Genomic DNA, 25771 nt, shown 5'->3' with positions numbered 1-25771 from the left:
TTTAGTAGAGATAATCAGATTTACTTGGCTGGAGGCAAAAGACCTAAACCCTTTCAAATCTAGGATTATGTATCTTGTTACATTTCTGCACCAATTTCCAATCAAAAAGTGCATAAGACCCTTTCCGGAACAAATGCCAACTAAAGAAAAAAAAATATTACAGAATCGATTATATTTATCATCTTGATCCAAAAAAAACAAAATCCCGTTGCATTCCGTTCAGCAAATATTAAATGATTGCACAAAAGGACAAAAAGGCACTTCATAAGGGCAGAAACTCACTATACAGAAGTTATGGTCTTACAATTAACCCAGCAGCTGTCAGCATGTAGAATGTTAAGTAAACAGAGTCCCTCGTATTTCTTCATAAAGACCATCTCAAGCTCTTTAGCTTATGAAGAATTACCACACCTTCTCAGGTCTCTTGTGAAAAAGGGATGTCTTAACGCTTCCCTTGCTTTCATTCTCTCTGCCGGGTCATAACGGAGAAGACCTTGCAAGAGGTCAATTAGATCTCCTGCAGAGTGATCCACGTGCTGCATTACCAGGTTCTACGACACCAAAGAAAAAAAATAAAAATTGAATGTACAAGATGACAAAAAATGAAGATGCCACAGGAAACTAGATTTTGAGGTGGTTATTAAAGTGAACAATAAAATGAAATTCACAAGCAGAAAACAAGGTTAGTTGGTTGCTGTCTCAATTCGAACTGAAGTCAGAAGATTTATAAGCTCAACAAAATTTACATGGCTAATAAACAAAATTTTACTAAATAAAAAAGTTGAAAATGAATGGTACTTGCTAGAAGAGATCAGAAAACCCCATTTTTTTTCAAGTTGTCACAAGTATCGATATAAAAGCCTGACCACATCTTAGTAGCTTTTGCATAGCATTCTAGTCTGGATCCTCTCAACTCAACGGTTTTTGGGAAAATCTGGGACCAGGTGAATAAAAGGGATATTTGACTGATTCCCAGGTCGAACGGTTTCACCGCGACAGTTTTAAAATACTGGTACATTATTTATATGCTTAGAAAGGTGTAGCCTTGGCTAGTTGCCTCGGATGTTAGATTTACATCTCCCCCCCCCCCCTAAAAGTAAAAATTGGTGGTCATGGAAGCTATTTACAAGTTTGACTATGTTCGGGTTTCAAGTTTGACTGAAGTCACTGAACCACTTATGTTGATGAAATCAGTCAAACCAACTTGAAAGTTGAAATATCTAAGGATTTATCTTTGAGCTAATCACATCAAGAGTGGTCAAACCATTTAAATTTGGATTGGTCCGGTTGGACTAACTGAATTGGTCCATATCGGGTTGTGCAATGATTCGGGAATGAGTTGGCCAATCTGAACTGGGTCAAGTTGGGCAGTCCAAACCGAACCAATCTATATTGGATTGTACAGGGTTTTGGACGGAGCCGACTGGTCCGAATCGAGTCAACATAATCATTCCATGCTTACCGGAACTGGGTCGTGTATTCAAACTGACCCGGATTAGACTGTTTGGACAGGACCAGCAAACCAAAGAGTCGAACCAAGGTGATCAGGTTTGTTCATATTTGAACCAGGCTGAACTGAGCAGCAGCTTCAGTCTGGACTCGGGTCAAGGTTGATTAGGATTTATTTCAATTTGGGTGAACTACATTAATTCAAGTCAAAACTAATTTTAGTTAATAATTAATATAAAATTAATACATTAATTATACATTATTTCACTCAAATGAAAAAAATTAAAAAAAATTGACTAAGACACTCACATTTATACCATTAGTGGTTACCCAATGGTTATGCATAACCCAACCCATCTAAATTGGCCCAATGAATGATCAACCCATTTCCAACCTGCAAGTAAATGAATGGATTGGGTGGTTCAACGAGTTACGTGAGATATTGCCACCCGTACCTTGTAGCACCTTGTGTTGCCAACCAATCTGCCAAACTGTTGGCAACCTGAGGGATCCATTCCACCCTTGTCCTTATCTACCGATTCTGTCCCATTAAGTTTCAGATTTCTCATTATATTCCTGTATTGCCAAGTGAATTCCTGAATGCTCCCCAAGCATCTTGTGATGTTCACTAACTTTGCTCTTCTTTTCTATGTCCCACCAAAAGCTGTCGAGATTTCTGCTTTTGATGAGTCACCCACCGGCCCAAGTAGGGGTGCGCATTATTCGGTTAAAATCAAAAATTGCAGTTTCGTTTCGGTTTAGAAATTCAGTTAACTGAAAAAACCGAATTAACTGAACTTTATTGTCTATAATATAATAAAATATATGATATTATATTATACTATGTATTAGAATATATAATTTTTATATACATTGTATAATATATATTTTTAGTATATTATATATATTAAAATATATATAGTGTTGAAATTCAGTTTTAACTGAAATAACTAAAAACCGAACCAAAAATTTTGGTTTCATTTATTTCGGTTTTGATTCAGTTTTTCATTTAAAATTTTAATTTATTCGATTCGATTTTTTTAACCAAATAAACCGTTTGCTCACCCCTACCAGGAGTACGATTAAGTTGCCTTCATTGCTTCCAATCACACCTCCAATTCTAGGGGTGGCAATCTCTCACCCAACCCGTTGAGCCCACCCAATCCGCCCATTTACTTGGCAGGTTGGGAATGGATTGATCACCCATTGGGTGAATCTAAATGGGTTTGGTCAGGTTGGGTTGGGTGATGAATAACCATTGTGTTAACCACTAATGATACACATGATTTACTTAATCATTTTTTCTTTAATTTTCTTCATTTGAGTGAAACAATTTAAAAGTAATGCATTAATTTTCTATTTATTATTAACTAAAAGTAGTTTTGACTCGAATCAACTTAGTTCACCCAAATCAACTCGACCCAAGTGGTTTGGTCAAAACTCAAAACCCAAGCATAATGAAATAACTTCAAGTGGTTAATTGCTTTTTATTCTCCTTGTAAAAATAATATGGATGTAATGTGATTTAAACCTTCACCACTTAAGTAAACAATAGCTCTATGACCACCAAGCTACAACTAACTTATTTGTGGAAGTGAGTGAGTTTTTACTTTCAAGTACAAAAATATAAGATTAATGGGTTTGGACAGGTTGGGTTGGGTCAAGGCGGGTTTGGGTTGAACCCAACCCATTTAATTTTATATAACTAGGTTGTTAATGGGTTGGTAGGTTAGATGGATTGGGTTTAGGGGTCGATTCGAGCCAAACCAAGCCGAATAGTACGAGGCTCGAGCTTGGCTCGCAAAGGTAGTACAAGGTTCAAGCTCGACTTGAGAAAAAAAATGTTTTACAAAAATAAAAATATACATATAAATATTTTTTATTTGATATTTAAAAAAATAAGAATTATAATAATTAGCTATTATTATATATAAAAATAAAAAATATTATATCTATAATATTTTTATTATATATATTATTTTTTATAATAATAATAATAATAATAATAATATTTATTATTATTATTATTATTATTATTATTATTATTATTATATATGTAGCTATTCGAGCTTGGCTCGAAACTCAGTTGAAACCGAGCCAAGTCGAGCTCGAGTAGCTCTCAGCTCGTGGCCATCCCCAATTGGGTTGAAGCTCAACCCACCCAAACCAATTCCTGATATCCCTGGGTTACCAAGGCTTCAGCCATCAAAATTGAGCTTTGACAAAAGGTTCCGGAGGAGGTCTCCAAACAGCAAGTAAAGACTTCTTTGCAGTGGAAGAATCAGCCACTGATCTCCAATTTCGACAAATATCATATATGGAGGCGGCTAAGATATTCAATGTTTCTACCTAATGATCAAAATCTCAGTAACCATACCAAATAATCCAAATTATATGAGATTTATAGAGCAAGATTTTAGAATACCATCGAAACTGCCCCTTGATAGAAGATATTGAGGCAGAATTTTGGAAGCAACAAGTATATCCAATCTTACCAGTTTAGGGTATAATAGTTGTCCTTTCAGCAGGCGTATGAAAAAGCCTTGAACTGAATTGTGTTTGCACTTGGTGAAGAACACTTCAACTAATATATACTAAAGTTTAGATGGAACTCAAAATAAAGAAGCAGAAATGAAAACATATTAGATCAGCTACAAAAATCTTGTTCACCATTTCAACTCTATCAAGGGGCCATATTTCACCATTAAATTATGAATCCTTGATATCTTTCTTCACTACCCTGAGGCCCAAGCCAATGTCCTTTTTAGCATTCCCCCAACTCATTCTGAACCCTCAACTTGCATCAGATCTTGCTTTTACCAGTACAAGTTCAACGCAAATGCTCAAAACCATCCTAGTCTATTTTCCCTCATTTTGTCACACATATTAAAGCTCTCCTAGATTCCCATAAATGAATCCATTTTTAAATCTATGCTTTGTAGCCTTTCAGTCTTTGTCATTGATCTATCTTTAACATTTTTATCTCCAATACACATTATGGATGTGATGCTTTTTTAGTGTAATCTGAACGGTAGAACCAATCATACAACACTACAAATGCGCCTTGACACTTCATTCACCCCATTCCAATTGTGTGACCAACATTCTCTGCAATCTGCCTCCTCACGTCCCTATGGATAATCAAACCATAATAGAAATGGTCACTCAAGGCAACTCCTGGTCGCCAATCTTAATTGGATCCTCAATTCTACTATTATCCTTGTTGAATTTGCAGTTTATAATTTTTTCCTTCTTCCCTTTATCTAAAAAACCTCTGATTCTATATTAATTGTGCACTGAGTCCACTTTACTCATCAATCGATACAGATACTATGTTGCCAGGTTGTCAGCAGACACACTACCTCATGCAAATGAGTCAACTTATCCAATAAATTATGAATAGGTTAATTGCTTAAACTTGATGTAAACACACTATACAGGAAATCCATCTTCCAATATTCTCAAACTAATAGCTACATACCAATGTATTAACACATGGAGGCATGATGTGAGGCATTCCACTACCTGGAGGTGTGAGGTGTAGTTCAGAACGAAAGAGGAATATTTGTCTACATTCTCTAAGTCCTCTTCTGCATGCTCAAAAGTTTGGTTGAAAATGACCAAATACAATAATCAATTTTCTTTAACTAAAAGTCCTAAACTTCATTTGTAAAACTCAAAACTCACCCAACAGCCATGACCAAAATTACAAAACACCCACTAGGAAGAAGATGAACTAAAAAACATTAATTATCCTACAATTGATTTCACATAAAGCAGAAATATATATGTACTACATTTTATTCGAATAAAAACTTGCCTTCATTCACAGCGGATAATGTAGAGACAGGGATAGTGAGAGCTAAAGCTGTAATTTTACCTCTTATTGTACCATTAATTCTTTATTCTTTTGGTTTGTACATTACTAATTGCACTACAAGGACAGAAGTGCCCTTTTACCTTTCATTAATATAAATATTACTTTCTTGGTGTGTCCTTTTACCTTACTGCACTGTCATTAGACCTGGCAAAAAGTTGACCCAACCCAACCCGAAAAAACAGTGTTAGGGTCTAATATTTGGCAAACTGAATGTGAGAATGACCCAACCTGACCCAGTAAAAACTGGGTTGGGCTGGGCTGGGTCATGGGTCAACCCGCTGATCCGATTGTCAAGTCTAATTGGGACTATTTATGCATTGTTAGAAGTTTCCACTCTTCAATTTTTTCTATTTAGTCTTTACTCTTTATTGTTTACTCTTTAAATTGTTAAATGTTCAAGTTTTTTTTATTTTATATTTGGAATTTTAAGGTTAATTCCTTTAGTTTTGACATTTTTCATATAGTTTTTCTTTATTTTTTTTAATTCAGTTATTTTTTGGGATGACCCGAATTGACACATGGGTCAACCCTAACCCGGACATTTAGGGTTAGGGTCGAGCATTTTGATAACCCAACCCGAAATCAACCCAAAGTGTCTTGACCCAACCCAAACCCGACCCACCCAACCCAATTGCCAGGTCTAACTGTCATAGTATCACAGGTTCACAGCAGGTTCGATTCTCTTGGTTTTGATTTCAGTTTTTATTCTCCAATTTTCAGCATCAGATTGGGCCTCTCTTTTGGCATTTTTTTGGACTGGTATATGTTTCTTTCTGGACTGTTCTGATCAAGATAAGAAATCCTATTTTTCCTGGACTGGGACGCAGTCATGTTAGTATATTGGGATTTTCTCTCAAGTAGCTAATCAGTTTGCTCTAAAATTCTAGATCTGGTGTCGCCCTAGGCTGTTCCTTCAGCCCCAAAAATTTGGTGAAGATTGGATCTGATTTGCTAGGGTTTTGATCCCCTATCTTGTTTGATTCATCTGTGAACCTTCCTTTTTTTTACTGTGAACAGAATTTCTACTGGTGTTCAGCCTGTTAGAGGTTGTTTTCCCATTCTTATTTCTTACAACGGCATCCAAACAGGGTGGTGTGCTTCCTATCAAGTTTGATGGAACAACCTATGCATTATGGCAGTTCCATTTTCAGTTCTATGTTGAGGGAAAGGGGTTGTGGGGCTACATCGGTGGAACCACTACCATACCTGAAGCAACTGATGCAAAAGGGCTGCAGACTTGGAAGATTAATAATGCTCAGATTGCATCCTGGATCCTTAGCTCAGTCACTACAGATGTTGCTTTCTCTATGAGGGGTCTCCAAGGAGATGCATGAATACCTGGAAAAGGTTTATCAACAGTCTAACATCTCACGACAATATCAGATTAAAACTGAGATATTTTTCTACAGTCAGGGTAAGAAGTAAAATTACAGCTTTAGCCCTCACTATCCCTGTCTCTACAAATAAGTGCTAGATGTATTTATTCAAAGAAATATTGATGAGTAAAGCAGCAACTTCTCAGACCACCTAGTAAACTCTCAAGCATCATGTGCTTCTCAAGGTAATAACAATAACAACATTTCTGACAAAATCTAGAGAAAAATCACAGCAACTCCTAGTTACATTCCTCAATCTCCTCTCAGTTTTCCTAACTGGAACTATGAAGCCAAAGAATTTAGAGATTCGTTACAGAATAAAAGGTTATAAACCATCACCAGAGCATATTGGAGTTTCTTACAATACAGAAGCAGAAAAAAGTGGTAAAACAATTACCTGGAGGCGGGGCAATTTCCAAACTGCCCTCATGCTGTCCCTTGAAGTTGCACCTTCAGGCCAATCCAATCGTGCACCCCTCCTGAAATATTTCTCAGCATGGTGGCTGCCAAAATGAATGTCAAAGAAGTAAGACACAAAATTGAGAAGGTAAAACATACAAAAAATCACACTTACTTGGCTCTGGCCACCATATGGTGAGGCAGTGGGCCCAACACTCTCTCCATCATAGCAAGATGTTCTAGATTTTCATGGGTTTGGAATAGAGCCTCTCCCTATACATTCAACAAAGAACATAAGAACAAGATATTCATACCTTAGATTCATAGACTCAATTGGAATTGTCAAATTACCACAGAAAAAACAATTACTTATTGATAAATACACTGTTACCAAGGTTTCAACTAGCCAATGACTAGTTAGATGATGGCCATACTGATTGAATCATCAACCACTTAGCTGATGGCCATACTGATGGCCATCTCAGCATACACATTTCTGCCACTCATTCATGTTGGTTCTTGACTGCCCAAGCCCAACTAGGGCTGCAAGTTGGGCCGGGTTAGATCAGGTTGAGGCCAACCCTAGCCCAACCCTAAGTTCTAATCCCCAACCCGAAGTCAACTTCGGGTTGGGCTGTGCTCAGGTTGAGCCCAACCCAACCTGGGCTGTGCTCAGGTTGCATATCAGTCTTTATTAACTTCAACATTGCATCAGTATATCAAAATTAGGCATATTTTTTTGTACATAACATGTAACGTGAAGTGCTGAATGTATTATGCAAGCTACACCATAATGAATGAAGTATGTGAATTTCAAACATTTTCCAATCAACAGTTTTTTTAATTGTTTTCTCCAATTTACCGTTTAGGAAGTGTTACCCAGTATAGACATCTAAATACAAACAGTTAAATACAAACTAAAGAGAGGCAACAGTTTTTCCTTCTTGACAAATAAATGACAACTAATTAAACTTTTTAAATTGATTGCAAATATATAAACTCGATAAAGAAAATGTAATCAGTTCAACTTAATTTACCGAACACAGTTCAACAAGTATGCAACCCACACTCCACAAGTCACAAGGATAGTTCCATCCAAGCCCTGCAGAAGAGAATATAAATTGACTGTCAGACCACAACTACAAATAAATGGTGAAATGTAAATCTCAAATGTAGCCAAAAACAATGAACAAACTGTATAAAAAAACATTACCCAAGATAACTTCTGGTGCACGGTAATGTCGTGTTGACACCACATAGCTATGATCTTGATGCTCAAATGTAGTACTCCCAAAATCAATGAGCTTAATAGCACTGCACTTGGGCAAATTCTTGAAATAGGTGCCATCCTTTGTGGGTCGTGCCAGAAACTAGGTCACAGCCAAAAGAAAACACAACAAACACAAGTTATAAGAACTTTAAGTAATTGTACAACTTGATGAGCACAAATCACTCCAGTGACTCCACAATTTGGGAAAATATAATATGTTGCTTCAAAAAACATTAGGTACATTAGTGATTCTTAGGCCTTGTTTGGCTGGGCTATGAATGGGGTCTTGAAAGCCATAAAAGCTCAAGAAAGATCTTTTATGGTTTGGTAAGGTGTTCTTTGAAAGCCACGGCCATGTGGAAGTTAAATCTCAAAAAACCAAAATCAGGAAGCTTCAATTGAAGCTTTGTTCCATTCTACAATGAATTTTAAAAAAATAAATAAATAAAAATGGAACCGCTTCTTCCTTTGTACGACCAGTGGTTCAACTAATCTGGGTCAAACAGGTTAATCCATGATATAATAATTAAGCAGTATATAATAAAATATAAAAATATATATAAATTGCAAAAAATTATAGACATTTTGCAAAAAAAAGGACATGAATCTAACATTATATGCATATCATCTTATACAAAAATAAGTGTGATAAATGAGAATTATTTTTATTAACGGAAACGACTAAAAATACAAAAAACAGAGAATTAATGTCTAACTAGTGGCCATTGATTGGACAAATGGTTGATCAGCTGATTAAGCTCAATTGATCAATCACCAGGTCATTGATTGAATCAACATTTTTTTTTTTTGCATCTAAATGTTTTGGTGAATAAACAGACCTGGAAACCTAGCCATATCACGGGTCAATCATTCCAACTACTCAGTTAAACTGCAAGTTGAAAACATTGCTAGAACTTTGAAACCTTTTTTTTATAAAAGATAACTTTCATCAACAAAAAGAGGGAAGGATATATAGGATGTATAAGAGATACATCTTACCATTACTTGTGTGAATTAGTTACACATAATTTTGTTAGATTTAAACTGGACATAAACCATTTTTTTTGTTGTTGAGTCATGGACTGAGCAGTCCAACCATATAGTTAAATTGTTCAACTAACTAAATTAAAAATTCAACAAAAGAAGAAAATACAAAAATAACAATAAAACAATAAATATTATAGATTATAACAGACTTGCACATGTATCTAAGGTAGGTACACATGTATCCATGTTTGACGACAATTATGAAGATTTTTTTTATCAGTAAAAATCTTTCATTAATAACAGAGAGATTAAAATATGGTAACATTGTTTGACGACAATTATGAAGATTGTTATTAATATGGCAACCAGAAAACCTGTTGGTCATTTACCACTGTTACGAGGTGAAAAGAAAGCATTTGGAGAACAACGTTACCAAACAAACTTTCCAAGCTTTTTCTTCATCTTTTGAATCCTAAGGATCCTTTTGAGCTTTGAATGATCTTTTTAGATAGTCCAACCAAATGCCACCTTAATTTTCAATAGAAAGTCCAATTATTCAAAAACCAATACCTACCTTATAATCAGGCACCTTAACATAGTCGGAGGAAACAAGAAGAATGTTTTCTGGCTTGAGATCGGTGTGAATGAGTCTTAAATCATGCATAACTGCAAGGATAACAAATGGAATGAATGAGTCAACGTTAAAATAATGAGTTTACTCAAGATTCTCAACTGCCACACTTGTCCAACAAATATTAACAAAAATTGCAATGAAGGGAGGAAATGAAAATGCTACTCATAATGGAAATGCTTGAATGATGAAATGGGGTAGCACTGATCGACAAGGGCTGCGATTCTTTGGCCGGTATGGGAAGAAAGAATTGCTAGATTATTCAAGGACGAGAACCATTCTAAAGAGACATTGACTGAGAACATCACAACAGAGGCGGTACATTGGGTTAAAACCTTACCAGTTTTTAACCTCTATTTGGTGGATGATTTGATTAAAGTATAGGAGTTTCATGCTTCATCAACCTTGGCCATTAAGTCAATAGCCTCAATTTGGATCCCTCCTTCAGAGAGCAATGTTAAGTTGAACTTTGATGAGTGCAGCTTTGGAAACTGAGGGAAATCAGGCATTGAAGGTGTATTTAGACACCATGATGGCACAATCTCATCACAGTAATTGGCCATACTCTAAGGATTAAGAATACGAAGAGATAAAAATTAGAACCAGCCAGTGCTAGAAGGGGATTCAAAGTTTATTGTGGGATGGCTTGAAAACAAAACTGAGGAACTGTGGCAGTGCCCTCACGTAATGAGAGAAATCTGTTACCTTGCTAGAAAGGTAGGAGCAACAATCAACTAGATTCAAAGATCTACCATTTTTTTGGCAGATGCCTTACCAAATAAGGGGTGGTCACCAAGACACAAATGTATTTGGGGGATCATTCCTAGGAAGGATGAATAAAAAACGTAAATCAGAAAATTAAAAAGAAGATGGGTTAGGTAGTCTTATTATCCAAACCTGAGGGATGCCATGATGGGATTCCATGCAAGCAAAAACTCTGCACACACTCTGAAAGAATGGGAATCCTGCCGAACATTGGGAACATCTCCCAATGAATTTAACATACACGTATGGGAGATACTATCAATGTGTTGCCATGTGAGCAGAGTTTTTGCTAGCAGGAGATCTGGGCTCAGGGATGCCAAGCATTTTCTTGTACATGACATACATTTTTTCAGAAATTAACAAAAGTTCCCGTTACTGAAAAAAATGGATAGAAGTGATATTTAAGTCTCAAATTTCCATAAGAAAGCACTCAAGCACCAAATGAGATGCAATATGGGAAAGAATGGTGCAAGTATTGTCCACACACATGCTACAGACTCCAAAAGTTGTCTGCCAAACTCCCGAACAAGATCAATGGGAAATGAACGGTAGCTGTTTTTGCGGAGAAAATCGTATAAGCTTGGTCCAAGCTTCTCAAATACCTGTTAAAACCATTTAAATTCATCCGCAAGTTTTAACTCGCATAATATTCAGTCGTGGAGGAAATGCACCGCCCTCCAAAATGAACCAAAAATACCAATAAATACTTACAATACAAATATGATTACGATAGTCAAACCAATTCCGTATTTGCACACAACTGCAAAGAATAAAACCATTTATACCAAATTCACCTTAAATGGCTACAGCTAAAAAGGGATGGAAAATGATAGATTACAAATGTCCTACCGTCTGCCACCAACATCATGTTTTGCAAGCCTCTGTAGGACATCAATTTCAATCATAGCAGCTTCACGATACTTGTGAATAGAGCGCACTATTTTAATTGCAACCAGTTCTTTGGTTTCATAATCCAAACATTCCAGGACTTGCCCAAAAGTTCCTGCAACAATTGCACCATTAGAGAATGAGATAAAGGAAAGATGATCCCAGAAAATGGCGTGAGAACAGAGTTCCCCAGTTTTTAAGTTTAATTGCAATAAAAACATGCGCACGGGAGAAAAAATGAAGTACTTGGCACTGGAAGAGAGTCAACAGGCAAAAAAGAGAGAGAGAGAATTGGAAAAGAATGAGTTCAATGATTGAAAAACTAAAAAACCAACCTTCACCCATTTTGTTAAGGATCCTATCTGCATGTACCAAAAGCCAATCATAAGGTACAAATTATTAATTAACAATACAAGAAAAGTATACAAATTTGTGTATAATTACAGCGTCGGTTCAAAGTCTCCCCAATGGCAAAGACATAATGGCCATCTTTGTCGTCATTTCGCCATGGAGGTGATCCATTGCGAGGCATTCCCTTGTAATACAAAGAAGAATAGGCATAGCTGGAAACGGCCCCCGTCACATATTCTTGGCCACAATATATAGCTGGAAGAACCTGCACAAATCCAACCACTCAATCTAGCAAATGCATCAAACCCCCCACAATTTCCTTTTTCTAACAAGAAATTCAGCTCAAAAACACCATTCATAGTTTCGTACAAAAAGTTGATAGAATGCATCGGGAGAATGGCAACTTTGAAAAGAACTAGGAAGGCGAGGATAAAATAACGCCAGCAAAAATTCAGATTTAGCAAGAAAAGGCATTCCAGTAATAATATTTAAAATATACAAAGACAGATCCACAGCAAAATAAACAAACAAAACAAAAGAAAATAAATAACCAAATTGAAAAGATATCATTTATATGTTCAGAAAAGAATTCTAAAATTAAATTCAAGCATTATTTGGATCATGAAGGTTTTGACTTCTTAGGGAATAAAACAAAAGAAATAAATAATAGGAATAAATAGAGATCAAAATGTTGAAAACAGAATTCTAAAATTTGAAGTATCATTTAGATCATGAGGTTTTGACGCCTTAGAGGATTAAAATGGGGAAAAGGAAACAATTACCGACAATTTCATTTTTTTTTTATGAATCGCTGACATGAAACATTAAAAACGAAGAACGACACTTAGGGTTACAAGCAACAAAATTCTACGAGAAGCCGATGATAACTCAGGAAAAATAAAGTAATTTATAAGGAAACAGAAGAGAATCGCACCTTGGAAGGAGGAACCGGAGGCATGTCCCATGTTAATCTAGGCCGTTTTCTTGGGCGCTTATCCATGTTCGACTGAGGAAATCCGTTAATCCATTCTGTCCCCATTAAAATTTGCCCCTTCGCAGATAGAGGAATTAAGAAGTTGCAGAGAGAAAGAAGAGTGACAAATAACAGAGACGAAGATCTGATGAAGAAAAACCAAAACAAAAATTTATTTTCTTTTTTACAATTTTATATATTAAAAAATATACCAAATAAAATTGAAGAATAAAACCAGCAACAAAGTTGGCTTTTCGTAACCCTAGTTTTAAGTTTTAAGCGAGACGAGAGCTATACCTAACCAGACCCGCAACTAACCGTAGTTAATATTGGACCTTAAAACTTATCCAGACAGTGGATCTCCTACACTTTCACATGTGTAATTTCATGGATGGATTGATGCCGACAGCCAGCCTTGCTGGTCAATACGTGTCCATTTGGATTGCAATGCTGGCACACTCACGTAAGATGGATTCTGATCATACGATCCATCCACTTGAATCGCAATGCTTTCAAGTGTGCCTAAAGAAGGCTTGTATTGACACCTGGCAATTCTATTAATGCAAAACCGCAAGTGTTAGTGTTGGAATTTGCCGAGAAGATAAGTATGTGGGACCTTTCGATTAAAATGTTGCGTAGAGGATTGTTGGGTCGTCTAGGAAAATTCACTAAAATGTTACCTTCTCTGTTCCAATCCCCCTGTTAAATAATCGCATTGGGTATTCATAATACTGCCTAGCCCTGCACGGCTTTACCGAGTACCGCCCCGGGCGGCTTGTTCGGGAGCGGGTCACCCACCATTTCAAAATTTTGCTTCAAAAGCTGAGAGCCTGAGACTGAGACTCGGCGTGATTAAAATCATGAAATGCATGACTTTGCTCCAACTTTTGTAAAAGGGAGACGCTTGTTTGGTTACATAGAAGAATCCGAAGTACGAAAAGCACTCCAATTACACATGCATGTTATTATCCTTGAGTTCGGGTTCAGTCCAGACACCCTCAGTGAGGGCACCGTTCGCGCAATTGGAGGACGTAACACGCATCCTCTAAATGGTTGAAGTATGCGAGGAATGCTTTTCGCCGTTATTGACCTGTTCTCTCCCTCGAGTGACTCGTTCTCTTCTCCCTCTCTCTCCCCCCATCCACCTGGCGGTGACTTAACATCCATTACCGCCGGCGATAAACAACCATCATTGGCGGTAATGGATGTTAAGTCGTCGCCGGGTGGATGGGGAGAGAGAGGGAGAAGCAAGTCCGCCACTCGTCTACTCCCCGCAGATCCAATGGCTTCTCTGTGCTGGTCACTGGGGCCGCTGGCTTCGTGGGTACCCACTGCTCACTGGCTTTGAAGAAGCGAGGCGATGGAGTTCTTGGTCTCGATAACTTCAAATAGTTGATGAAGATGAGCTTTCCCCGATCGAACAAGTGCGGTTAACGGTGACCAACACCGACGATCCAACCCTCCCCGTCTGGACCTTCCGGATGTGGTTCCTGGGTTTGATATCATGCGCACTACTGTCATTCCTCAACCAATTTTTCGCCTACCGAACGGAGTCCCTCATCATAACCCAGATCACCGTTCAGGTGGCTACCCTCCCAATTGGCCGCTTCATGGCTTCTGTCCTACCGCGCACCAAATTTCGCTTACCAGGTTTGGGCCGACGGAATTCTCTCTGAATCCGAGACCATTTAACATGAAGAAACATGTTCTCATCTCCATATTCGCTAATGCCGGGAGCGCTTTTGAGAGTGGATACGCCTATGCCGTCGGCATCGTCAACATTATAAAGGCTTTCTACCGAAAAAACATATCCTTCTTAGCCGGATGGATACTTGTAATAACCACTCAAGTCTGTGATATCGGTATTTCTTTTTCTCTTCCTCCCTTCACTTCTGGTTGTTCTTCTATTATTTTATTTTATCAGGTTTTGGTGACAGCTAATACGCGCACCGGTGATGACTGTTTGTACTCTTTCCGCCAGTGATAACAGTCCGGCTTCTATCAGACTCCAAAATACCTGAGGGGATCGCCGGTGATGACTGTTGATCGCCGCAGGTTGGAGAGGGAAAGAATGAGAGTGACTAGTGAGGGCAGAGTCCAAGAGTTGAGCGGGAAGTGGGATGGAATGAATGAGAAGCTAACGGCATAAACAGCATAAAGGATAGACTCCATTAATTCCTTTCGCACGTATTAAGCCAATTCACGAATTAAAAGACGCGTGAAGCGTCTTCGCGCTGTGCAAACGGTGCACGTATATAGCGTGCCTGTACTGAAGCTGAACTCATTTTCCTTGCGCACGAGACCCATTGATTTACAAGGTGTTTGGTTCCATGGGCATATAAACGCTGCTATATATGTTTTATTTCAGCAGTTTTTCTCTCTTTTCTGTAGAATGGTAAACGTGAATTTTGATTTTTGTACACATTTACTATTTGAGAAAATTATTTTTTAAAGTTTTTATAAACAGTTAGGCATTTTTTCATTGGTATTCCAGGTGTAGAGCCCAATGACGCTTAATTGTCAAAAACGATTGTAATTTCTTTAATTTTACAAATAAATAAAACATAAATATTGAATGAAAAAACGTAAATAAAACCAAATACATACTTAGTAAAGTTAAAAATTTCATCGCATATTACAGAAATATTAGGTGTATCTTATGGATCCTGCTCAATATTAAGTATTTTAAAATTTTAGTATGATTATAATCAAAGCGTCTTGTCTTTTTTGGTAATAAATAGATTTCAATAACACAAAAAGATTATACAGCCAAATTTGCCACATCTATGTTGATCAGACTCGTAACCCACAGGGGGAAGAGCCAACAAAAAACCATCTTCAGAAAGACCTCCAAGGGGTCTTGTTAAGAATCTCATAAAACTTTAAAATTCATAGAAACAATTGATATATTTATTAAAAAGCTAGCCTTAACAATACCCTTTAGACAAAGCTTGGAAGACCCCAAAAACTGATTCATATCAGTCAAATCACAAAGGTTTAAATGATGATAATGATGATTCGTGATGACTAAGGCTTACGGGTCCAATTATAATTATATCCTGGATTGAGGACTTTTTTCGGTATAATAAATGTTCCCATTGTGCAACTAAATGAATGTGACATTTATAACGCTAGAAAGAGGTGGTACAAAATGAGATTTGACCAATAAAAACACACCTGTAAATTTGATAAATACCACCTTATTGATTACGTTTATGATATCAGTTAATTGGTGACATGTTTCATAGATATTATATCTTTGATATCATAGCTGAACCCGATCAGTATGACTGCCGCACAAGGATGAAAGAATGAAAAGGGAAAAGGGAAAAGGGAAAAGGGATAGACCGACTTGCATAAAATCTAAAAAATCGGGATTTGCTCTTCCCAGAGCACTCCTCACAATGCCCCATCCCAACGTGTATTGGGACTCACAGAATGCACCTTACATCTCCCCTCACAGTTTCGAAAGAGTACAAATATAAATTTGTAGAGTACAAACCCTTATATTTTATATTATTTAATATATATTTATGCTGTACATATTTGTATCTGTACTCCTTCCAAACTGGGCCAGAATAACAATACAGAGTTCAGAATATGCTCTCAACGCAGTTGGATGGAGCTGTGAAGTCGGTGTGAGGTGCGTTCCGTGAGGAGCAGATCCGGGCTCCGGAATATTCTCGATCTAATGCTATGAAATCTATGCTAATGCTACGATTAGCCACATTATCCCTTGTTAGTGAGAAACCTCTCGACCCATTTAGCATTGCAATTTCTGACTTACTGTTTGAGGATTTAATGATTATGTTTTTATTTGTTTGCAATGCAAATGCAGTGATGAAATCTGAAGCAAAGTACAACCTGAAACGAACCACAATTAGCATTCTTCTCATACACTCCTATGCATCTGTACTGGTGCAAGTGACTTTGCACTCCTATGCATCTGTGCTAATGGGATTTCAACACATTAAAACTCTGAACAACGTCAAAAACCTATACGAGGGGAATTTCAATATTACTCAGCCGAAGAAGGCCCAGTCAATCACCTTTAAGAGTGTACATACAAGGAGATACTCTATCTATGTCAGTAGGAAATTACAAGTTTGCTTAGCCACGCTTGCGAGGCATCTGAGTACTGTACATCCAAACGAATTGCCACAAACGACTTGATTGCAGCCCCCTGTCAAAGAAAAAGGCAAGAATAAAACCGTAAGAAGTAAACAAAAGACCACTACTTTTACATCTCCTTGCCTCAAACCTTCAATGTAAAAGGGGCGGGAAACAATCAAACTGAATATATTTTGTCCCCTTCATGGCAAAACTTGCTTCTGCCCCTTTTATACAGAAGCTTCAAGGAAATTTTAAGTGACTTAGGTCAACCACGCTTCCACCAAAATTCAATGGTCAGCATGACAAACTTCACTTCATGGATTGAACCATGACAAAAGTTGAACCATATTGAATTTATTTCAAAATGTGAAAGTTGATAAGGACTTTGAAAGCAGTCTCCAGGCATAGGGTTGGCAGAAACAGCTGCTAGGTCTGGGGTATAGAGGCCTTCAACTTTTTTGTCATGGGGAAGGGAAAGAAAGCTTTCATGAAAGACTAGATCCCTTCTGAATTTTCCATAAACTGGATGATTTTCCATAATCAGTTGAATAATAGGCCAAATAACTTTACCTATTTCATCTTGTTTGGGAAATCTCGTACGAAAATGTATGATACTCGAACCGAGAAGGCAGGTAGAGAATTTCATCAGCACACAGAAGCTTTTGTTCGTTTTCAAGCTGCTACAAGGATTTCAACAATTCAATAAAATCCTCTGGCTCCTTTCCTTCTTTAACAACCTGTCCTCACTCACCATCCAACACGCAGAGTTAGAATCACCATCAGAAACTGCAAAAAGAATAATAGTTAATGGCTCAGCTAACCTAACAGCAAATGGAAGGTACTAAGCATACAACAATGCCCATGAATCCAAAACAATAACCAATCTAAACCAGGTAGAAAAAATTTATACATCGAGGATAGATAAGAAGCACAGAATGGGCAAAAAATGCCAATACATGAAACATGCCCATTCAGCCAGAGTGATCATTTATATAACAATTCAAGGCAAGAAGAAGATACATAGAATTTGTACAGGAAATGAAATACATAAAAACATGCCTATTTTATCCACAGCTGTAATTTATATATTAGAGTCTCCTTAAGTGCCAAAGCTCTCATCTATTCAACAACCTTAAAATATCTTATTGATAATGATTTATTAAGAATTATATCAAGCCCAAAGTCTAAGAGGTCAGAGCTGGTCTACTAAGGTGGCTAAACATACTTAACTCTGTTTGTACAGTATAAACATGGTTTGAAACTTTGAACTTCAAAGAATTTATCACTAAAAACTCTGGGTTCAGGTGCAAGCTCCCAATAAATGTCCAAGCTATTTCATGCACTGGGTGTTCAAACTTTAATCATTTCTATGACTTGTCAAAGTATACTGCCAGAGTATAGAGTGTTAACACTTTAAGAATATATAAAATTGTAAACTTTTAAACTTTTAACAGATCTTACTATAAAATCATGTATAAGTTCAGTTGAATCTGGCAAAAAGGTAAGCAGTGAAAGATGGTATTCAATCATCATGTCAAGAAAATCAAGCAGTATAGGCTTGATTAGAAAAAGTGCATTAGGTATCCGATGGTGTTCAGGTTGAACTTTGATAGGATGAAGGTGGAAGTGAGCATTGGATGATGAGAGATTGTTTTGCGTAAGGTTAGGGGGCTTCAGCAGTGTCAGAGACCATGGACCCTAATGGTAGGTTTCATTTGATGAACAGAGGTAATGGTTCCAGTGGTCTGAATCAATGTTTTCAACCCGCTGTTGACCCGGACAGTTGAACCATCACCAGCCAGGATTCCGGGTCCGCTTCAGTCCCATCAGACAGTCAAAAACTGTTGGCTTGTACAATGGGAGAGTACATACAAATTAGACCACTATCCCATTTGTGGTTACAAAAAGATTCTCTACAGCTAACTGTGCTGATGAATAGGATAACAGCTTCCCCACTATTTTCTTCCACACTTCCTCCTCTTGACAGCCTTTGCTTTGGAATAGCCTTAGGTTTCTTTCCTGCCATATCAACCAGAAAAATGCCCATAGAACCAGTTGTCATAAAATTATTTATCAAAAAAACAAAAACAAATGTCATAAAATTTTTTTCTGAATCAAGCCTTGGATCCACCAACCTTTCACAAAAACTTCAACTGAGGCTGGGTACCAACTTTTGATAGCAAAGTTCCTGAAATTTTTCACCCAAATTTTGTAGGTGAAACTGCAATGCAGTAACAAGTTGTCACCTGATTCTTCTACACTGTTACATAACACACATTCAGGTGAATCAATCACCACTCCCCTCCTAATCAGGCTGTCTTTTGTAAGAATATTGTTCAGGTAGGCAGACCAAACAAAAAAAAAGCCACCTTTGAAGGGATATGCTTGCTCCAGATTACATACAAAGGAAAATTCTGCTCATCCTCCTGAGCAAACTGATTATAAAAGGATTTTACTGTGAACTGGCCCTTGCTATCCATTTTTTTATCAATAAAGATAAATTTTATTAAGCATCATATAGAAGGAATTACATCAAGATGGAAAGTTCTCCACCAGAAGAAACTTTAGATTTTTGCCCAAAAAATCTGTTGTTTTGTAGCCCCTTTTTTAACCAATGTATCTGCCATCTCATTTGCTGTTCTTCTTACCCGTCTAAAAGTGGCATTCACCCCCCTTGCTAGGGATTCTATTTCACGGACTGTATGCCTGTCCATGGATTTTGGGTATTATACCTTGTACATGAGATAACCACTTGAGAATCCCCTTCTACTTCCAAGTTAAGAAACCCAAACTGCTTAGCAAATTTTAGACCCTGAAGAAAACTATACAAGTCTGCTGTCACTGCATCACCATTGGTTATAGGTCCTGAATATAAAGCAAGCACCTTCCCTTCTGAGTCTCGAAAGACCCCTCCCATCCCAGCTATAGCCCGATTGCCAATGTAGCACCTTCCCTTCTAGCCCTTGCTATCCATTGACAACACCCTTCTTGTTTTCTGAGTTAAAATCAGTTTGCATGTTGTACAGCTTCTGGAGTGGTTTACCAAATGGTTCAATCTCCCAATCATTCAAAGCTCTTCTGAACCATGGGATCCAAACATACTCCCCATTTTGAAGCCACACCCCTTCAGCCACTTTTGCCCCTTTATCAACAGCAACTGCAAAGAGTTCGGGAAATCCATCCTCTAACATATTGTTTCCACACTAGAAATCCATCCAGAATCTGACCCCGGTTCCCCTCACCACTTCAAAATTGATTTCCTTGCTGAAAAAACATTAGCTCTTTTCAATTCCTTTCCAAACCGAACAACTCCAATTAAAATATATATGACATGTATTAATATCAATTTATAAATTTATCCTATTTGCATAAGTTAGAAAGTTTGATTTTTAAAATGTTCAGTTTTCTCTTTATTTTTTGAATCCTATGGTTTGATTCATGAATATTACAATTTATACAATTCATGTGCTTGAAATCAATTCACTCAAGACTTAAATTTCTACTTCATCTTATCGTTGCTTCTTTTAATTTTTCAAGGGAGACTTCTTTAAAGCACTCACTAGAAAATTATCTTTTATTTTTTATAGTAAATAAAAAAATATTAAAAGAAAATTGTAGATTACAAGAAAGGTGACAAGAAGTCACACAAGAGAAAAAAATGCAACCCTAGATCCTAATTAAAACAGCGACAACCCCCTCCACATTTGTTCAAAACAAAACACCACCATACAAATAATCACCAGACCAAAAGAAGAATCAACACATCAACCAGAATCAAAACAGCCAACAATTCAAGAACTCCCACAATTAACAACCACCAAAAATACACTTGACAGACCTCCTAACCCTCCAAAATTTCACCTCAACAACCTCAAACAACCTTTTAGAAAATTATCTATTTAGGTCATTTAAAACCTTTTGGAAACCTTTTTTTTTATTAGCACCTTTTGGAAACCTTATTGTATGTGGATTAGTTGACTTTCAAATCAAACTTGATTAATAATCTTAGGCTTTCAGTGTATACAAGGTATACTTTAATGTTTCAATTACATATATGGTAGATATGGATTAAAATTTTGGCAAAATTACTCATATTGCTTTTAATTTTATGACAAAGCTTGTAAAAAATAAATAATCTTATTTTTTTATCAATAAAAATAAATAATCTTATTATTTATGAACACAATTTTATTCAAGTTCCTATACAATTTATATTGGATCTGAATCCAATCTGAGAGCCCTAGACCCAATTGGATTCAAATGAGGCTGGATCCACTTCAAATCGGATAATGGCGATGACGAAAATGGACCTTTCCCTCTACTAATTATGATCAAGGTTCCAAGTATAGATAAAGTCCAATATGCCAGATGGGGCGTATCAGACATTGTAACACCATGCATTTTATTTTATTTTTGGTCTTTTTAAACCTATTCAGGGGGATTGGTATAAGGACTGTCTACATATCAGCCGATACGGGCTAATACATTGCAAAATTTTGATCACTGGTTACGGTACCATAAAATGGAGTAGGAAAAACTCATCCTCAAGAAACAAAATGCAACAACTACCCCCTCCTACCTTTTTACAAAGTATTTAGAATATAAAGACAAAAAGAAATTCAAACTTAGCAGACTATCAACTCACATAGGCAATCACCTGAAATGGCAGATGACTGTCCATTGACAGACAAAGCAGTTTATCACCAAGACATTGATTTGAGAGACAGCTAGCTAGGTGAACATATTTGGCAACACTTGAACAGATGCTACAAGTTAGCAAAGATAAGCAACAGAATTTATACACTTAGGCTCAGTTTGGAAGGAGTACAAATACAAATATGTACAGTACAAATACATATAAAATAATACAAAATACAAGGTTTTGCATTGTACATATTTGCATTTGTACTCCTTCCAAACTGAGCTTTCATGTTTCCACAGAAAACAGAGGCAAAAGTGTATCTACTACAATATCAATAACAACAAGGAGAGAGATACATCCAGGCTTAAGATGATAACAAGGTATCATTCAGTTTTTGGCCAGCAGTAAACAGATCTTCAGAAAGAAACAAGGTATAACTTTAACCATAATGAAGATACATTATACGTAGAAATAAAAATCCAATACATATGACCTGATAAAAGGATCAATGGTTTTTCATACCTTAATCAGGATATCCTTCCGCAGTCCCATTTTAGTAAGAAAGTATGAACCAACTTGATGCCAGTCAATCTCTTCTACATCGCCTACATCTCTGCTGTTATCTAGCTGGAGCTGTCTTTTACCATGTTCAAAAGATTTTCCTATCCACAAATATAGAACCCTAACCTTATCTTGAAGATATTTATGCTTTTCTACACCTGTACTTGGAGTTGGAACTAAGAAAAGAAAAACAGCCTCTGAATCCAGATCGCATGCACCAAATGCTGCTACCCTTTCTAAATCAGGCCATCGGCATACTGTGGGCTGCACTTGACCACAAGACTCTGAACCATCATCCATCAATCCAGTTGAGTGTTTTGAGACTTCTTGCGCATGACAAATTTTCACCAAAGCTTCTTGCATGCTGTGTGGATCATCACTGTATAATCCCCTTGAACACAATTCAAATTGGACTCCTTGAACCCCATCTTCCTCTTTAATTGCAATCACCTCACCAGATTCTAAAACTTGTTCTTTCAATTTTCCTAATAAACAAGAGCTGTCCTTCTCATTGTTGTCTCTTTGAGTTACAAGAGAAGCTAAAGAATCATTTTTCATTCTCCTATATGAAAGTGAGGTACCATCAGTTGAGGTTGGCAATTTTAAAGATGGTGACAAGCCACCTCTCCGTTCAGCAAGAGACATAATAAATTTCTTAGATGATGGAACTGTTTGAGAACAAGGTTTTGAAGCATGACCTAATCCAGGGGCTTCGGGACTGTTAGGTGAGGGAGACTTCTGCAATGGAAGGAGTGACAAGTCAGACAAGGCAGAGGAAGGAGGTGTTGGTGTAAGAGAACATGAAGATGTTGAAGGAGATAGCGAAGGTGATTCTGAACTAGATTTAGAACTAGCGCTTGAATCAGAAGAGATAGAACTTGGGGAAAAATAAGGAGGCGAAAAAGATGATGATGATGATGATGATGATGAGTTAGTAGACAAGTTCGGAACATTGTTTACACAACTATTGCAGTCTACTATCAACATGGAATCAGAATAGACTCTACAGAGAGGTACCTTGGAAGCCGAGACAAACTCTTTCACATTGGCAAAGGCAAACTTGCGCCTTAAAACACTCCAGTTGCTCTCCCTTGCAGGAAGGTGGGTTTCTTGTCCAGAGCCAGAAGATGAAAATGGAGGAACAACACCCCCAGTTATTGCCTTATGGAAAAGCTCAAAATCAATATTGTAGGAATCCACTCTTCTCTCACCTGAGACAATCTTCTCAGCTGATTCAACCTCGACAACATTTTCCGACTTGCTCACTGAAGGCTGTAGATTGGAAAAGGCATCCCAAAAGTCTGATGGTTCTTCCCCTTCCACAACAGTTATTATTGGACCTTGCACTCTCTCATAGCGAACAACTTGAAAAGCCGCCCCCTTGGCATCCCTTTCCATGATGGTTTCACATTTTTTGCCAATCCAGACGTAGATAGCAGACGGCACATGTATGATAAATGCCCCTCTAGAATCCAAGGCAGATGGAGAAGGATCATTCAACATTTTGGGGACCAGATGGAGAGGATCGTATGAAGAATGTGGCGCCATCCTGTACATCCTCAGTACTGAGCTGGGGCTAAGTGGAATGGCGTGGACCCTCTTTTGACACTGTAACAGCTGACAGGCGAAGCCCATATTAGGGTTTGCAATTCCCCTCGCTGCCTTCACATACTGAAAGGCATCATCAAAGCTCTGCCCTTCCCTCCACATGAGATATGCAATCACCAAAGATGTGGAACGAGAAACTCCCTGGCAACAGTGGACCAAAACCCTCCCTCCTTGTTCCCTCACATCCTCAAAATAATCAAAGACGTCATAGAGTATACTGGTGATGTCCTCCGACGGGCTATCCTGCAACCACAACGTCTTGTACACAAGGTCTGACTTGAAGTATTCAGGGCAAACAAAACCAACGCAGTTGAGAACATGGGTGATACCATTCTGCCTTAGAATATCCCTGTTCCTAGCAACTGCATCTCCTCCAAGATAGATATGATCTGCAACCTTGGAGCATTCCTTATCGAAGAATGCAATCCTATCTTTCTTAACAAGAGTGCCGGTTGGATCCTGGTTCTTCTGGAACGAGGAGGGCAAGTCGAGCCTCAATCCGTCCCCTGACTTATTTAAATCTCCTCTACCACTTGGGGTTGGAGGTTGGGGCCACTCTCCGACATCATCCGAACCAGCTTTTGGCCACTCGTCCAAGCTCCGGCGGGAAATCGACAAAGGCTGTAAGGGGGGCAAGCAAGCCCGAGCCTTGCTATTGTTTTGAGACCTCGGAGTAAGAGGAACAGGAAACCGCCGGCACTGCCCAGAGTTCTTGTCGGTGCCATGTGGATCTGCACAATCTTTGGCATTGTCAAAATGTGTAGTGGCCTGCGGCATAGACCTAGAAGACCAGGATGCAGACCTCCAGAACGTTTTGCGGCTACCGGAAATCTGGCACTGCCCCCGAGAACCGGCGGCATCCTCCTCCCCTACCATGCCCAGTACAAAATCCTCAGTATAGAGCCCCAACCGAATTCGAACCGGTAAACCTAATTTCCACCGTCATGAATCATTTGCGATCATAATAACTAAGACATTGCGGACCAGAAATAGAAAGAATGAAACAATCAGAAGCACGACCAATACCCGCTCGCTCCATCCATACCCTTAACCTACAACCCAGAACAAGAAATCACATGAGATGAAGAAAGGAAGCTTAAAAAACGGAAACCAGAACCGGCAGAAGTTCTACAACTCTTGATTAAAATTTGCATATGGACCATACAGAAGAGTGGGGAGAGAGATCCAGAGCAGCCAATTTTGGCATCACTAAACATTTCATTCATAAAGAAAAAGCTTCAGATGAAAACGTTCAAAAAGAGATAAATCTTAAAACAAAACCCTAACCGAAAGAGGGTAAACCGCAGAACCAAGTCAGAAAAAGAAAAGGGAAAAAGAAAAAAATAAATAAAGAAAAAGAATGAAAGATTGTAAAACACAGAAACGTAGAAAGGCAAAAAGCAAACAATAAGTCCATGCCGCTCGATTCGAAAATGAAAAGAAATATAAAAAGATTAAAAAAAATGGTCTTAAGATTTCATAACTTACAGAAAATGAAGAACAGGTGGGGAGAGAGAAGGTGGGACTACTGGCAGTAGCAGAAGAGGAGAGAGACAAGAGGAGAAAATGGAGAACACACCAGCCACCACCGCTACCAGCAACACCAGGTCTATTGTCGTTCCTTCTCGTTTTGTATTTTTATTTAAAAATTAACAAATATATTTATATATATAGTGGGAAAATGCTGCTTGAGTTTAATTAACCACAGTTTGGAGTTTACGAGTTTAGAACAGTAGACGGTAGAGGAATAATGACTGGCGACTGGCGAGTTTTAAACGCGGCTTAATCGTCAGATTGGTGCATCTACGGGATTCCGATCCGACGTGAAAAGACGAGCCCCCAGAGGAGGTGTCCAACTGTCTCGAGTGAAGCGTGATT

At 37.8% G+C, this 25771-nt stretch overlaps 2 protein-coding genes and 1 long non-coding RNA gene across 12 annotated transcripts; 1 reads left to right on the top strand and 2 right to left on the bottom strand.

Annotated features, from left to right (window-relative positions):
• LOC104594639 (serine/threonine-protein kinase AFC1) lies at positions 1–13273 on the bottom strand. 6 transcript variants are annotated; one of them, XR_016082377.1, is made up of 14 exons: positions 12931–13273; positions 12090–12261; positions 11981–12007; positions 11607–11760; positions 11469–11517; positions 11245–11359; positions 9936–10027; positions 8318–8474; positions 8142–8206; positions 7280–7377; positions 7103–7208; positions 6536–6667; positions 4975–5039; positions 360–551 (listed from the first exon to the last, which is right to left on the bottom strand). XR_016082377.1 is itself a non-coding variant. In XM_010255026.3 (12 exons), exons 1-12 carry the CDS (start codon positions 13033–13035, stop codon positions 393–395), a joined length of 1299 nt encoding a protein of 432 aa, XP_010253328.1. In that variant the 5' UTR covers positions 13036–13273; the 3' UTR covers positions 1–392. The 6 variants fall into 6 exon arrangements, 2 of the variants coding, with proteins under 2 accessions (XP_010253328.1, XP_088753722.1); XR_734758.3 differs by lacking the exon at positions 4975–5039 and having other exon boundaries at positions 1–551; XR_016082378.1 differs by lacking the exon at positions 6536–6667 and having other exon boundaries at positions 1–551.
• Positions 13274–13410: 137 nt separating this feature from the next.
• On the top strand, positions 13411–15460 carry LOC148801884 (uncharacterized). Its single transcript, XR_016082379.1, has 2 exons — positions 13411–14831; positions 14907–15460. It is a non-coding gene; the product is annotated as an uncharacterized LOC148801884 (long non-coding RNA).
• A 1497-nt stretch (positions 15461–16957) lies between these two features.
• Positions 16958–25538, bottom strand: MKP1 (mitogen-activated protein kinase phosphatase 1). Of its 5 annotated transcripts, XM_088898937.1 has the most exons (6): positions 25382–25538; positions 22247–24945; positions 19218–20346; positions 18544–19101; positions 17653–17819; positions 16958–17152 (listed from the first exon to the last, which is right to left on the bottom strand). In XM_088898937.1, the coding sequence occupies exons 2-3, from the start codon at positions 24767–24769 to the stop codon at positions 20329–20331; spliced, it is 2541 nt and encodes an 846-aa protein (XP_088755063.1). In that variant the 5' UTR covers positions 24770–24945; positions 25382–25538; the 3' UTR covers positions 16958–17152; positions 17653–17819; positions 18544–19101; positions 19218–20328. The 5 variants fall into 5 exon arrangements, with proteins under 5 accessions (XP_088755063.1, XP_088755062.1, XP_010253327.1 ...); XM_088898936.1 differs by having other exon boundaries at positions 18544–20346; XM_010255025.3 differs by lacking the exons at positions 18544–19101; positions 19218–20346 and having other exon boundaries at positions 22247–23023; positions 23303–24945.
• Between the last annotated feature and the right edge of the window lie 233 nt (positions 25539–25771).

The sequence above is a fragment of the Nelumbo nucifera genome, chromosome 2 (genome assembly GCF_055504915.1).
Source record: "Nelumbo nucifera cultivar China Antique chromosome 2, China Antique-T2T, whole genome shotgun sequence".
Taxonomy (NCBI): domain Eukaryota; kingdom Viridiplantae; phylum Streptophyta; class Magnoliopsida; order Proteales; family Nelumbonaceae; genus Nelumbo; species Nelumbo nucifera.
Note: the sequence above shows the minus strand (reverse complement) of the source record. Positions and strands in the feature narration are given on the sequence as shown.

What these genes read in the sequence shown, in the direction of transcription:
- MKP1 (XM_010255021.3), bottom strand. Translation starts at nt 24,769, where the DNA reads ATGGTAGGGGAGGAGGATGCCGCCGGTTCTCGGGGGCAGTGCCAGATT. An exon ending in GGAAGGATATCCTGATTAAG is followed by an intron (nt 17,820 to 22,246) that starts GTATGAAAAACC and finishes GAGTGAGGACAG; the next exon opens with GTTGTTAAAGAAGGAAAGGA.
- LOC104594639 (XM_010255026.3), bottom strand. Translation starts at nt 13,035, where the DNA reads ATGGGGACAGAATGGATTAACGGATTTCCTCAGTCGAACATGGATAAG. An exon ending in CATGATGTTGGTGGCAGACG is followed by an intron (nt 11,518 to 11,606) that starts GTAGGACATTTG and finishes TATTCTTTGCAG; the next exon opens with TTGTGTGCAAATACGGAATT. An exon ending in TTAAGGTGCCTGATTATAAG is followed by an intron (nt 8,475 to 9,935) that starts GTAGGTATTGGT and finishes GCTGTGACCTAG; the next exon opens with TTTCTGGCACGACCCACAAA.